The sequence below is a fragment of the Aptenodytes forsteri genome, unplaced genomic scaffold (assembly GCF_000699145.1).
Source record: "Aptenodytes forsteri isolate BGI_AS27 unplaced genomic scaffold, ASM69914v1 Scaffold33, whole genome shotgun sequence".
NCBI lineage: Eukaryota > Metazoa > Chordata > Aves > Sphenisciformes > Spheniscidae > Aptenodytes > Aptenodytes forsteri.
In genome coordinates this window covers 6,507,400-6,520,449 of record NW_008795037.1, presented here as the reverse complement: position 1 = coordinate 6,520,449, position 13,050 = coordinate 6,507,400, and the positions used below count along the sequence as shown (strand labels likewise).

General features: G+C 36.5%; 1 protein-coding gene across 1 annotated transcript; it reads left to right on the top strand.

The window, feature by feature from the left end:
* The first annotated feature begins 710 nt into the window (after positions 1 to 710).
* Positions 711 to 1,780, top strand: LOC103896874 (leukotriene B4 receptor 1). Its single transcript, XM_019471389.1, has one exon. The coding sequence runs from the start codon at positions 770 to 772 to the stop codon at positions 1,778 to 1,780; it is 1,011 nt and encodes a 336-aa protein (XP_019326934.1). The 5' UTR covers positions 711 to 769.
* Positions 1,781 to 13,050: the final 11,270 nt, after the last annotated feature.

Below are 13,050 nucleotides of genomic sequence, written 5' to 3'. Positions count from 1 at the left end.
GACACGGAGCATGTCTTCTATAACCCTATATCCAGACTATTCTGATGGTTACTGTTTGGCTAAGGGACTGCAATTTCCCAGAGCATTAGAAATACAACTCCCACCCACTTTATTGTATCAGTACAGTCTCACTATAGGACAAATGCTGATTTCCTTTATGCCAGCATATTAAAACAGCTAAAGCATGATCAACTGTTTTCTGCTGAATTAAAAAAGATGACATAAAGGCAGTAAGCACAATTTTTTATGCTTTGGAATGGAATTTCGTGTCAAATGTAATGCACATTTGTGGTTTATCTGCCACCCCTCTTTTTTTGGCTTTTATAAAATAAAATGTTGAGTTATTCATACAAACAAGAGTAGAATAGCATAAAGAAGGTTTCTCCTCATAGCTGTTGATTAGATCAGTAACTTTAACAAAGTAGCAAGCTTCTTTAAATAGGGACACTTTTGAAAGACCACCGACATGCTTTAAAATCTGCTGAAGTATGATGGATGTATAACTACAAGCAAAGTCAGGTGCTGCACTGTATTTTTATTTTTGCTTTGTATGCAAAAATGCACACTGTCTTCCTAAACAACAGGAACTGCCATATGTGGTCAGATGTTTTTAAGAGTGAGCATTAGGATGTGAGCTTATATGCCATATTAGTCTACAGAATATCAGTTAAGAGAGCTTTCTCTTGAGTAGTTCCCTAACACCTTCAGAATAAAAGCAGAGTGCAAAGCACTGAGGATATTGGCAACCGAGAACTGAAGAATTGCCAGAATGAGTCAAGCTGAAGAAAGCAGTATCCACTCGACGTGGAATATTGTGAGGTCAGTAGTCTGCATAATACTGAGCTTGTCATTTATTATTGGGACCCCAGGAAATTGCATCGTCATCTGGACTGTGTGTACAAAAATGAAGCAAGTATCTCCTTCAGTCCTGCTGATCTTGAACCTGGCCATTGCAGATGTCCTTGTACTGATTACTTTACCAGTTTGGATTTACTCCTTTGCTGACTCATGGGTTTTTGGAGTCATCTTCTGCAAAATACTAGTTTTCATTATTTACTGCAGCATGTATGCTAGTATATTTCTAATTACAGCACTGAGCTTGGAGCGGTTAATGGCTGTGTTTTACCCTTTCACAATTCAAAAATACAAAACAAAAGAAAAGATTTCTTTAATCGTGTTCCTCATTTGGTTCCTGTCTATTACTTTTGGCATTTCTGTCATTCCATTTCAAGAGACAGAAGAAATGAACGGTAGACTACTATGCACATGTCGCAACTACTCTTCTAATAGACAGAAAGTGTCATATCTTTTGCTGGAGACTCTTGCAGGTTTTGTAATCCCTTTTTTAATTATTTGCACTTGTTACCTGTGTGTTGCAAGAAGAATAAGCAGAATGACTTACCAAACCAAGCAGCGATCAGAACGGCTCATTGCCAGCATTGTGGTGGCATTCATTTTATGCTGGTTCCCTCATCATCTCTTTAACATCCTAGATATTATTTCAATTCAGATAGAACTCTCTAACGAGGAAATGTCTTTGGCACTGGATGAAATTGTAGGCAGAGGAGTGTACATCTCTGGAGCTCTTGTATTCATCAGTAGCTGTATTAACCCTCTACTTTATGCTTTTGCTGCACGAAGATTTCAAAATCACCTGAGATTTGCCAAGATATCAAAGCTGTTTGAACAGATGAGTCAGACTGTAACAGAGGAAGACAAGAAAAAAAGTTTGGTTGTAACCAAACAAGAAGATACTTTAGTAAGCACAGAAAATCTCTGACAAGGAACATAGACTTAGTGAATAATGTTGTTCTGTGTCATTCCTTCAGTAGTCCTTTCTCCTCATACTCTCAGTTTCATTTACTAAGCCATCCAGGTAAAGCTAGAGACAGGTAAAAGTTATTGGGGTTTGTTTTGTGTGTTATAAAGAATTGGCATTGACAACCTAGTTCGGTTCCTAAGTTAGTATCCACATCATGAAATTAGCACTATTTCACTGGTGCTGAGAACTTCAGCAAGGTGGCTAGAAGCTCAAAGTGTAAGGAATGCAGCATTTTTACTTTCCATTAAAATTATTTGTGATTTCTAGAAAGTCTGTGTGCAGAAAACAGAAAAGGATTGTATGTGGAAAACAGAAGCTTTGAAAGTTTAAAACTAAGTTTTCCTTCAGAAAAAATTGTTAGATGCTCAAAAATCCTTGTATAAAGTTTTAAGAGAATTTACTTAATTTCTTGATATGGGTAAGAATGGTTTTAAAGTATATTAATGACACATAAAGCCCTTTTGGGTAGATGGAAAATATAAAACTATTTAGGTTTGAAAGTAATAAGGGTTGTTTACACAGTCAAGCTCATTTACTGAATTATCTTGTGTTAATAGGTTTTAACAAATAAAATGTGAAGTGTGACATGCCTCTTCAGAAAAAACAGGAGGTACAAGAATTCTGTGTTGTATGGCAAACATAGTTACAGACTTCTTGCTATATTTGATGTCAAATACCTTGCATACTTCAGTGGCAATTAAACTATATTAAATATACATACTATGAGTATCCTCAAAAAGTTTGATTCAGTTAAGATTCCAAGGTGTCTATTAAATTATGGAGGAATTGGATCAGGCTCTGGTGGGAGTGAAGGAGAGATCCTTGATACTATTTTTTATGTGTAAGAAAATTATGGTAGCAGTACAAAGTGTCTAATATCATAAGAACTTCACCTTGCAAATAAAAGCATTATTTTTTCTTCACTTGTAGAATAGAGTGGACTTTGCCATAAGAAACCAATACATTTAGCACTTGCAAGGACCTTATTTTAGTTTTGTGAATGTATGCAAACTCACTGTGTAAAAACTGCATGGCATTGAGTGTTTGCTTTTGAAGTTTTTTTTATTTCAATTGTGCCTAACATTTTTTATGTTTACTCTTGCTTATTTTTAAGTCAATGATTTGTAATAAGATCAAGATAACTACTGATTACTAAGAAACATAATGTAGTTTCTTGTACATTGTTCTGGACAGCTGCTAAATATGTTACTCATCTTTACATTACAAATGTAAAGACTTTACAAATACTAACTAGAACTTAATTTTCAAAATCTGATTATGTAACAATGAAGGATATTTGAGTTGTATTAATTTAGCTTGTAAACTGAAATAAACATGGGGAAGTAAAATCCTTACCTGTTAACGTAAGAATATTTCTCTAGACGTTGCATATGTATTTGTTATTCCTGCTAGTTATGAAAAAGTCATTTTTTCTTCTCAGTAATAGAAAAGTCCACACCACAGAGGGCTTTCCATCAATAGGACTCCTTCACTGAAATTAAAGTAAATAAAACTTTAGCAAGACCTTGTTTGCAGCAAAGAGTAAGCAGCAGATGAAATTCCTTAGACTTTACCCCATTCACCTACCACTCTTTTTTCACCCCACTAATGGCTCTTTAATTGCCATTAGTATATTCAATATAGCAATGTGGCATTATTTCACAATAAAAGCAGCAACTTTAGTTATCTACTGCATAAAAAAGTGAAGCTGTATTTCCCAATATGTTCTTGAGATAGGAGTCACTCACTATTCAACAACACAGAACAGATGAGGAGATAATAAGCACATGAGCACTGCAACTGAACTAGAGTCAAGTCTAGGCCACAAGGAACCAAGCATTTCACAACTTACAGGTTGGGAAAAGACCCAGATAAACTTTAGTACAAGCTACCTGACCAGAATTTTCTTTTCTAGCAGTCTGTGCCCTATACCTATGCCCTATACCTATGCCCTATATCTTTTCTAGCAGTCTGTGCCCTATACCTAGCTATAATCCATCTTCTTCTTAGGAATTGGGTTAAACCCCTACCCATCTCTGTGCGTGTATCATCCATCTCATGAATGAAGCAGTCCTTTTTTGTGCCATTTGCTATTCAACAAGCCTTTTGGGAGCACTGACTGCATGTTAAGTGCCTTATGCTCAGCTATGCCTAACCCAGGACAGACTATAAAGGGATCAGTGGCCAGATACATAATCTGTGCAATACTGCCTACTGCAGTGTTGTTTGGGGTTTTTTTTGTTTTTTTTAAGACAATGGGTAAGGAATAGTGAGTCAGACCTTTTTTCTTTTTATCCTGTCACTCACAGACAAGTGAACTTTGCTGCTCAGGCTGCATCCTGCCCAGCATCCAGGAATCTTAAAAAGGGAACTAGTAACATCCACAGATTGGTAAATACATTCTAGGGAATAGTGAAATGATTAGTTAAGGCAGTTTTGAATTGAAAGCTGTTACTCTGAGGATTCAGACTCATTTACTACCATGAGGTAGCAGCAGGTGCTGCTCTTCCACTGAAATTACAGTACTTAGTACAGAGACCTAAACTAAGTTAACTAAACAATGAGAATGTTTCTTATGGTCAACAGACCAAAAAGCAGCACATTATCTATATTCTACTTCTGTGCTTTGACAGTAGATAGCATGAATTTTCTGCCTCAATATTCAGTTCTCACATTTTCTCCGCTGCTTTTTACTCACAACTGCAGTTCTGAAGTACTTGTAAAACATGCAGTCCACCAAGGAGCTAGAACCGTCCTCTTATGTTCATATTAATGGCCTTGGATGGCTGCCTCCAATAGTCAGTCATTTTTAAGAATTATGTTTCTTTTGAGGGCTGTTTGAGGAGTGGTAAAAGATGCCAAAACAGCAACCTTAACTAATTTCACTTTTCTACAGAGCAAGTAGAGCTAATTCTTGCAAACGCTGGTATGCACAGATAAAAAAACCACTGATTTAATATTTTTGGCAACACAGCCGTGATGTAACTGGGTCCGTAAGAGTCAATGTAGAAGTATAAGCTGATGACATGGTTGACCACTTCTTCCTTTGACAGGTACACATCAGGCCTATCAATGTAGCAAGCTTTACCACTTCATCTGTGCTAACCTCCTCTATCACAAAACTACAGGGATTCTAATAGGCCCATTCAGCCAATGGACAGTGGATATTCTCATCTCCTAAAGTACTGAATCCCAGCCAAACCTAAGACCTAGCATAGATTTGGTCCAAAATGCTGCATCTTATGATAGTGATACTTCATGCTTCTTGTTGACTACATTACATATTCATCTTATAGATTATATTGGAAGATTGATAAAAAGCAAAGACTTTCCTTGATTGTTCAAGCTAGTTCAAAGCAGTGACTTGGAGGTGAGAGCAGTCTTACTAGTAACTCTTGTGGCACTCAGACCCTTCTGAGAAAAATGAGATTTCGTCTCATTTGAGTTCCTCTTATTTTTCTTACTTCCGTCCTTGTATATGAAGTCTGTCTCTGTGGTTTCAGTGTCCAGCTATTTCTCATGACACAGCAAGGAAGAAGGCTGAGCTAAGAGAGGGCCGCTTCAGTCACCTGAGTCAAATCACCTCAGATTACACTGAAGTACAGGGAACATTATGTGGAATCAATGCAACACTGCTTAGAACACTGAGTACAAGGAGGTAACCAGATGGTTTGAATTTCTCATGTTTGTAAGAATTAATAATCTTCTAACATTAATCTCTAACATTAAAGTCTTACCCAGCCTGAAACTTGCTGTGAACATTCCATGGGTATACATCAGGAATTTATCACATTTACTGTAGTAGGATCATGCTGCATAAAGTGAATTCATGCTGTATTAACAGGATTGAAGGAGAGCCTGAAGTATTTTTAGTTCATACATAGCCAATATACAAGAAGGATAAAAAAGAACACAAAAAGTATCAGTCTTACACCTTTTGTTGCCTGCTGACATCAAAAGTTTTCTGTAAGCATCATGGTAAAAGAGTTATTACAGAGTTCTGGATTAAAACAGTGGAGCTTTGTGGATATTTAGAGGCAACTTGTAATTTAAGAGGTAACACAAGGGAAATCACAGAGATCCTTATTTGCAGGCAGAAACAGGGCAACTGCATTATACTAAAGAAAATTTATTATTTTTTTTCTTTAACAAAACCAGCAGGACATTGTCTAGGAAGAAGTAGAGCAAAAGTTAAGAGACATTTTAAAGACAGTTAAGACTGCAGTTATGGAACTCTTAGGATTACTATTAACAGGACTAAAAGAAAGATTTGCATGCAGGACTTGGGTGAAAGTAGTAAAAGAACAAAGATTTGCATGCAGGACTTGGGTGAAAGGAGTAAAAGAACCTGGAAGCTAACAAATGACATGGAGACTACATAGGCGTGCAAATTCTTTCACATTCAAGCAAGAGTCTGATCCATAATAAATATTTTAGAAGATGCAGAATTAGCAAATATTTACAATGGTGAAGTTTTTCTCTGGTTTTATATCCTACAACTCTTGTATTACTCCCTTTTCTGCATGTATAGGGAAAAGGGAAGACTAAGGAAAAATTTATATTTGATTGGAGTGGAAAAGCAAGTGAGAAATAAGTCAGTTAAGATTATTAAGAAGAATATGGCCTTAGAATGAAATTGAGAAGTTCAGCTATGAAAGCTGACTATACAAAGAGAACAGAGAGGGAAGTGGGAACTATGTTGTTGCAAGGCAGTTTCAGGTTTTTGTAAATGCTTTCTTGTCAGATCAGTTAAGCACTGAAACAGTGTTCTTTCTTAGAAAACTCCTCGGCTAGACCTCCACTGGTTGTTAATAGCTTAAAGAAAAAAATCGAATAAAACATAGTTTCGAGAGACATAACCCTGTCCTCTAAGAGGGTGAGTAGCTTATGCTGCTCGTGTTAGCATTAAGAGTTGGGTGTGACCAGGGCTATGATGATGACCACTAGGATTTCAGAAACTTTACAACACTGTTTACAGTACTAAGAAAATTCTTGCACTGATAGGTATGGAGATAAGAGAATCGTATGCTATTTGATTCCTTCATGTCTTCTTTCCCCTTAAATCAATTATTTTAAGTCATGCTGGTGGTTCTTAGTAAGGATTAAACATTTTAAACTAGATTCATTTAAGTTGAAAAAAAGGTTCAGATTAGAAGAAAATTATATTTATGGAATGTGTGAAGTCAGTGATTTAAGTGATGGAATTAATGGAAAGGATGCTATAAAGTCTTCCATTACAGGTTAAACAGTCACAACTCTTACGTTAGGAAGATTATACATCTGCTACAACTGCAAAATCTACTTAATTTAATAGAAATCAGCTACCTGAACTGCATCTTGATTGCAAACATAACTGGTTACACTCCAGTTTTGGCTGCAATTGTCTAAGTACTAACAGTGTGTACAATTAAGTGCATCACTATTTCCATTGGCTATTAACTAGAAAACAGTGCTAACTGTACTGAGACATCTAGAAACATTAGTGTATTGTAATTATGGATGTCCATAAAGTGAAGTGTATGTCCAGATGGTCTTAAATCAAAGGATTAGGAGTTTGGACTGCTGTTGGTAGATCTTAAAGTGACAAAATCTGACTTCATTTTTGTATAGCAGACCTGTTCACGATGTAGCACATTACATAAAAAATGAAGGGCTAAATATTTCATTTTCAAAGAATTATGAATTTGAAGCACCGTTTATGGCCTGTCATTAACCTGGTAGTGTCACTATAAAAATGACAATAGGAAAATAGCCATGTGAAGATCGCTTCTAGTCATTGACACCTCATGCTATGGTAAGACGTGGCAGTGTAGACAATCTAAAAACATGTTGCAGATTCCACATCTTAACTGTACTACATGACTTCAACAGTTATTGTAATATTAACATTCGCTGTATAATTCCCTGTTGAACTTGGTGAGTAGTATCAGAAACTTAGAAGTCATGGACATTTTTTTAAACATTGTAACTAATGAATTATGTTCATGTCCATTAGATTTAAAAATATAGCCATGAACCTTCAGCTACGCTGTAGAAGGGAGCATTATGTAGTTAAAACTGAAGGAAGCATTTAGCAGAGCAATTTTTTTACATGCCTTGTTCTCTTCTGCCACCATGTGGCTCTTCCATTTAAAAAAGTTAGGCCTAATTATAATACTCTTAAAGTCACTGAAACAACTGGTGAGGTACTTTGTTCATTGTTTCAGTTGTGAACCATATTTTAAGGTTAAGGTCATTGAGACAGAATGGATCACAAAAAAACGCAATAGTATATTGTTGCATCCAAGTCCTATTCATTTCAGAGTGATTTAGTTGGTTCTTTCCTTACTCTTCAGGAACCCAAGCCTACATTATTTTAAACATTGCATAAATTAGGCAGGCTGAGAATTTTTGACAGAATATAATTACCTCATGCCAGTTTGTGAAAAGCCTATGCTGAAAACGACTTCCCCCTCTCCCCCCCCAACAAAACCATCAATAAGCATGTTGAGCTAGACCCTGACTCTTGAACTTGAGTAGCTCAGATCTCATCCCAGATGATAGTATTGATTTCTAGGCTCTTGGTAATTTTGAAGTGCTCTCAAAAAGTTTCAAAAGGTCTTGACTTCATTGTGATAAAATTAGGAATAGTTTTTGCAATCTTAAAGATGTCCATGATAAGAAAATCACAAAAGCTTTGCCTTTAAGAAAAAAAGAGAAGTGTTAAGAGTAAAGCAGAAAATGGAATCAAAGAGATTTGATTCCGATTTCCCTTTTTCTCTATTGCAATGTTTCGTTTCTGTATGTAATGCTTTTAGAGTCTGTCTATGAACAAGGCTTGGCTTAATCCTTTTACATTTGTCACATTGAATAGCATTACACTAATTGATTAATCCTACTTGTAAACAGATCAGAATCAGAAGAAACTGATTTTGCTGAAGAACTTCTCATAAGCACTTCCAAGAAGAAGCTCTTGCTCATGAATTGAAGGATTCTACCTATGTCTTTCCTTAAATACCCATTCTACCCCAAGGCTTGCATTGTATATTACACTAAAAACCAGCCATTTTACATTACATACCTTACTTTGCTCTGTGATGACTAAAGTAACATGAAAACTGAAGATTTTCTTTCCCTGTGGGTTCACTCAGTGCTCCTGTTGTTTGTTGTTATGCAGACAGGGCTGGTCCAAGGGTCAAGCCAGGAAGTCAGTCTGTATGTCAGGGTCAGGATCGGGTCCATTGAGAGTACCCAGCATCAGATACAGCCCAGTGATCACCAAGCAGGTAACCACAGTGGTTAGTCAGGGCTGAGGTCAAGCCAGGAAGTCAGTCCACAGATCAGGGCCTGTATCAACAAGGTACATGGCCAACCACAAGCATGACTGTGGCAGAACTCAAAACAGGCACTCCAACAACATAGCTCAGGTAGGGGCTGAAGGTCCAGGCCTGAGTTTATATGGACTCCAGGACCTATAGGCAGGGTCTGTGGAGTGGAGACCTGAGGTGGAGCTAATCAGGGTCATTAAGGGTTATTAGTGCACTCAGGGACCTGATAGATTCTCAGCAGCAATGGAAACACCAAAGAAAAGGAACAGGATAATGCAAATTGTTCATGGAATAATGCCCACAAGCCTCAATTGCCATTTTATGCAATGGCTTAAGTTGGGCAACTTTATATAAAGAGGGGGGGCCTCAAAGAAAAAATTAGGTTGTTTTTGCCTTTTAACATTTCAAGGTTGTCACTTTTTCACTGATATTTATGTTCCTTGTAAATTTAGTATTACACCTGAAGAAAAATTTTAATATAAGAACTTCAGAGTCTTTTCCCTACATCGAACCGTTTTTCTTTCCTTAAGTCTTCAAGTCTTGTCACAGTTTCTCTGTGTTTGAAACACAAGAAGATATTTTGCTTCCTCTGAGATACAGAAAATTAAGACCTAACTTTGCACCATTGGAAATACATGGAAATTCTATGAGCGAAGGAGCTAGGAAAGCGTACACTGTTCTGATCACAAAGATGTTATCACAAACTGCACTGAGAATTTCACCTGCTTTGGATCACTGAACTTTGACTGGAGTTAACCAGACGATTAAATAGCCCAATGTAACTGTTGGATTGGCCATGTGATATGATCTTTCACTCCATTTAGATAAATGCCATTGGTTGAATAAAGTTAAATATTTAGCGGCCTGAGCATAATAGCAAAAAAGAAAAAATGCTTGGTATGTGTTTAAAAACATAATGATGCATTTCCCAAGCATCAAATTCATATTGCATTAGCTATAAAATACTTGTTTCCTTGTTGCTATATAATTTTACACACATAAATAGTTTTAGGCACACTGATAGTTTCACAGAGAGGTAGTGATATTATTTTAATGTTTTAAATTATTGGTGTTATCCACAAGTATTAAGGTATATCAAAGGGAACTAAACTGTTTAAGAACCCACAGAGCCTTTTCCTGCCTTTTTTACCAATAGGTGAGGGAGCTCTAGGAGGTGAGCAGGCCACCAGCCCAGGCTGACTTGACAGCATGATCTGTTTTACGCTTTCCTCACACATACATTCCTCGTTAGATTAGGGGAGATAACACCCCTTTCTGTGCTTCGGCTGCTATTATAGTTGTTTAGTTCCTAAATGTTTATGACAGCTTGGAAACACCATTTCTGAAGGAGCTGGGACCCTGCTACCCCAGGCCAGGGGGCTGCCCATGTGGCTTCACCCTGTGCCAGACCTCCCAGCTCTGCAGCAGTGAGTTTGGTTTCAGGTGTACTCATTTCTAGCTCTTTTTCAGCATGTTGGAGTAGCATAGTGAGACAGTGGCGAATAGATAGACCCCCAAATGTCCCACTTTGCCATTACTTTTTGTATGCCAAGGAAATCCCTTCTCGTTTTCTACATTTACAGGCAAAATTAAACACACAGAGTGTGGCATTGATAAGCTTGGGAAGTGAAGTTTCATACTTTCAGGCTAAGTGTAAACATAAGCTTCACCTTAGCTGCTTTAGCCAAAATCACTTCCTTTTCTTTCTACTTCTTCCCATGTCCACATGCAAAGTAGCTCACCATCATTCCTGTTGAAGAAGTACAATGGTGTCTCTGATCCCTGGTATAGGCTGTAACTGTGATGTGGAAACATGCCAGGTTTTTTTGTAAAGTGTACAAGTATTGTATTTTTCTGTAAAGTGGACCACAAAAAAAGGGAAACCCAATTTGATTTGTCTGAATCAGAAGATAAAGATTAGCCTCTTAAGCTAGCAACTTCCCATATTTTGATTGCTATTATAGTTTATTCGATTCTTCAAAGAGCTGTATTAAAGCAATAGCAATTACTAGAAAAACGGATGGCAGGAAAACCTAAGGATTTGTCTCTTTTTCTATAACATCATGAACTGCTTTGAACAGTTAATTACCTATCTCTAAAATCTGTTTTTTAAACAGATGTGTAATGTGTAATGTGTAACTCTGGATGTGTAATTAATGATTGCATGATAGCAAATAAACCAATACAGCATAAAAATATTTTTTCTTTAAGGAGGAAGGATTTTAACCTGTATAAAAAGGGGCTCAGGAAATGGAAAATTGCCTCTTTGCAGTGGTTAACAGAATTGAGGAGACTCCGTTCAATCAACAAGAAAATAGGGGGATGCCATAGTAAAAAAGGCAGTGAAAGTAAAGAAATATTTCTCTACTAAATTTGTAACTGGCCTATGGAAACCAGGGCTGCAGGTGTTCATGGAAATAAGTAGTGTTGCAGGAATTTTAAAACGCTATAATTTTATGACCAGTTATACAAGCTAAGGCAATGATACGAAGTAACTCTATCTTCTGCCTCAGGATATAAGCTGGGAGTCAGGAGGGCACTCCTTTTAATGCTCCAACATTACCTATATCTCAGAAGAAGAATTTTGTTTGTGTTTTTTCTGAGTAGAATTCACGTTCCTAGAAACTTTAGATGGTTGATGATTCTAGGCAGAGTTCAGGTTTGTATTTAATATAAAACAATTCTGAAGAAATTCCATCATGCCTCAAAATGCAAGCCAAAGGTACGAATGGATTACAGATGCCGCCCTGATGACCTGCATGCAAGCAAAAACCCTCTGCACAACTGACAGAGGCTGTGCTATCTGTGATACTACTCTGTGCTATTACTACTCCCAGTTTACAGATAGGAAAATGGAAGGTGAAGGGAGGTACCCAAGGCAACACAAAAAGTGTCAGGGTAAGAGTTAGAAAAGTGTAATAATATATTACCATAGTTAAATACAGGTCTAACAAAATTATCAATGTACAGCACAGGTAGGCAAAATACTTCAAAAATTTTATTATTAAAAGACTTTGCTGGCTTTTTATAGAATTGGTATTTCAGGAAGGTAGACTTCTTAAACTAGTATGGAATTAAACTTAGTAGGGTTTTGCAAGTGGCTTCCTGGATTGAGACTAAGGGAGAAATAATAGAGAAAGTTACATTAGAATAATAGATTAAAATTTTAAAATTAACATTTTCTCAGAGTATAGTTAGAATGAACAAAGAGTTATATATATAAAGTATATATTAAGTATATAAATAATTGTCTTTACAGACAAAGCTTCCCACATCTTAATTAAAGCAGAAGTTTTAGCTTTTGATTGCAAAAGTCTCTAAAGAAGTTTTAAACAAAAGCAAGGAACAGATATTCACAAAGCAATCTCAAACAGCAGTTTTTATCTGGAAAAATCATTTTGCAGAAACTAAAAAATAACAGTCCTCAGAGTGAACACCTACTCTTTAGGTATTTGATTTCAACATGTGTCAGAGGTCAGACTGGAATCTCAGGTTATTACTTATTACACAGAACACAAGGAGTGTTTTTTTATTCTAGTTTCAGACTAGAACAAAAAAAAAATTGTAGACTCAGACTTGTAACAAATTAGAAATGCACTCTGAAGCCTAGTATTTTTCATTGATAATACAGGCTTTAAAATTATTAATATATTAAAGACCTCTGTTGTATCATCCCTGATTTTTACTTTCTGAAAGTATGTTTTCTGGTATGCTGTGTCATGATTTGTTGCTTTAACTTCAGACCTCTAAAATTATATTTCAAATTGGTTGTACGTTTTCCATTTAGATGTAATGAGCACAATAGTACAGGACAGATCTTTTGTAGATGAGTTTAATTTTGGGCAACTTATACTTCAGAGAAGCCAGAGAAGGTGAAGGCTACATCTCTCATATATCCATCTAAAATGGATTTCCTTCTCA

Bases quoted from the DNA above. Each gene is read 5' to 3' on its own strand.
- LOC103896874 (XM_019471389.1), top strand. From the start codon at position 770: ATGAGTCAAGCTGAAGAAAGCAGTATCCACTCGACGTGGAATATTGTG.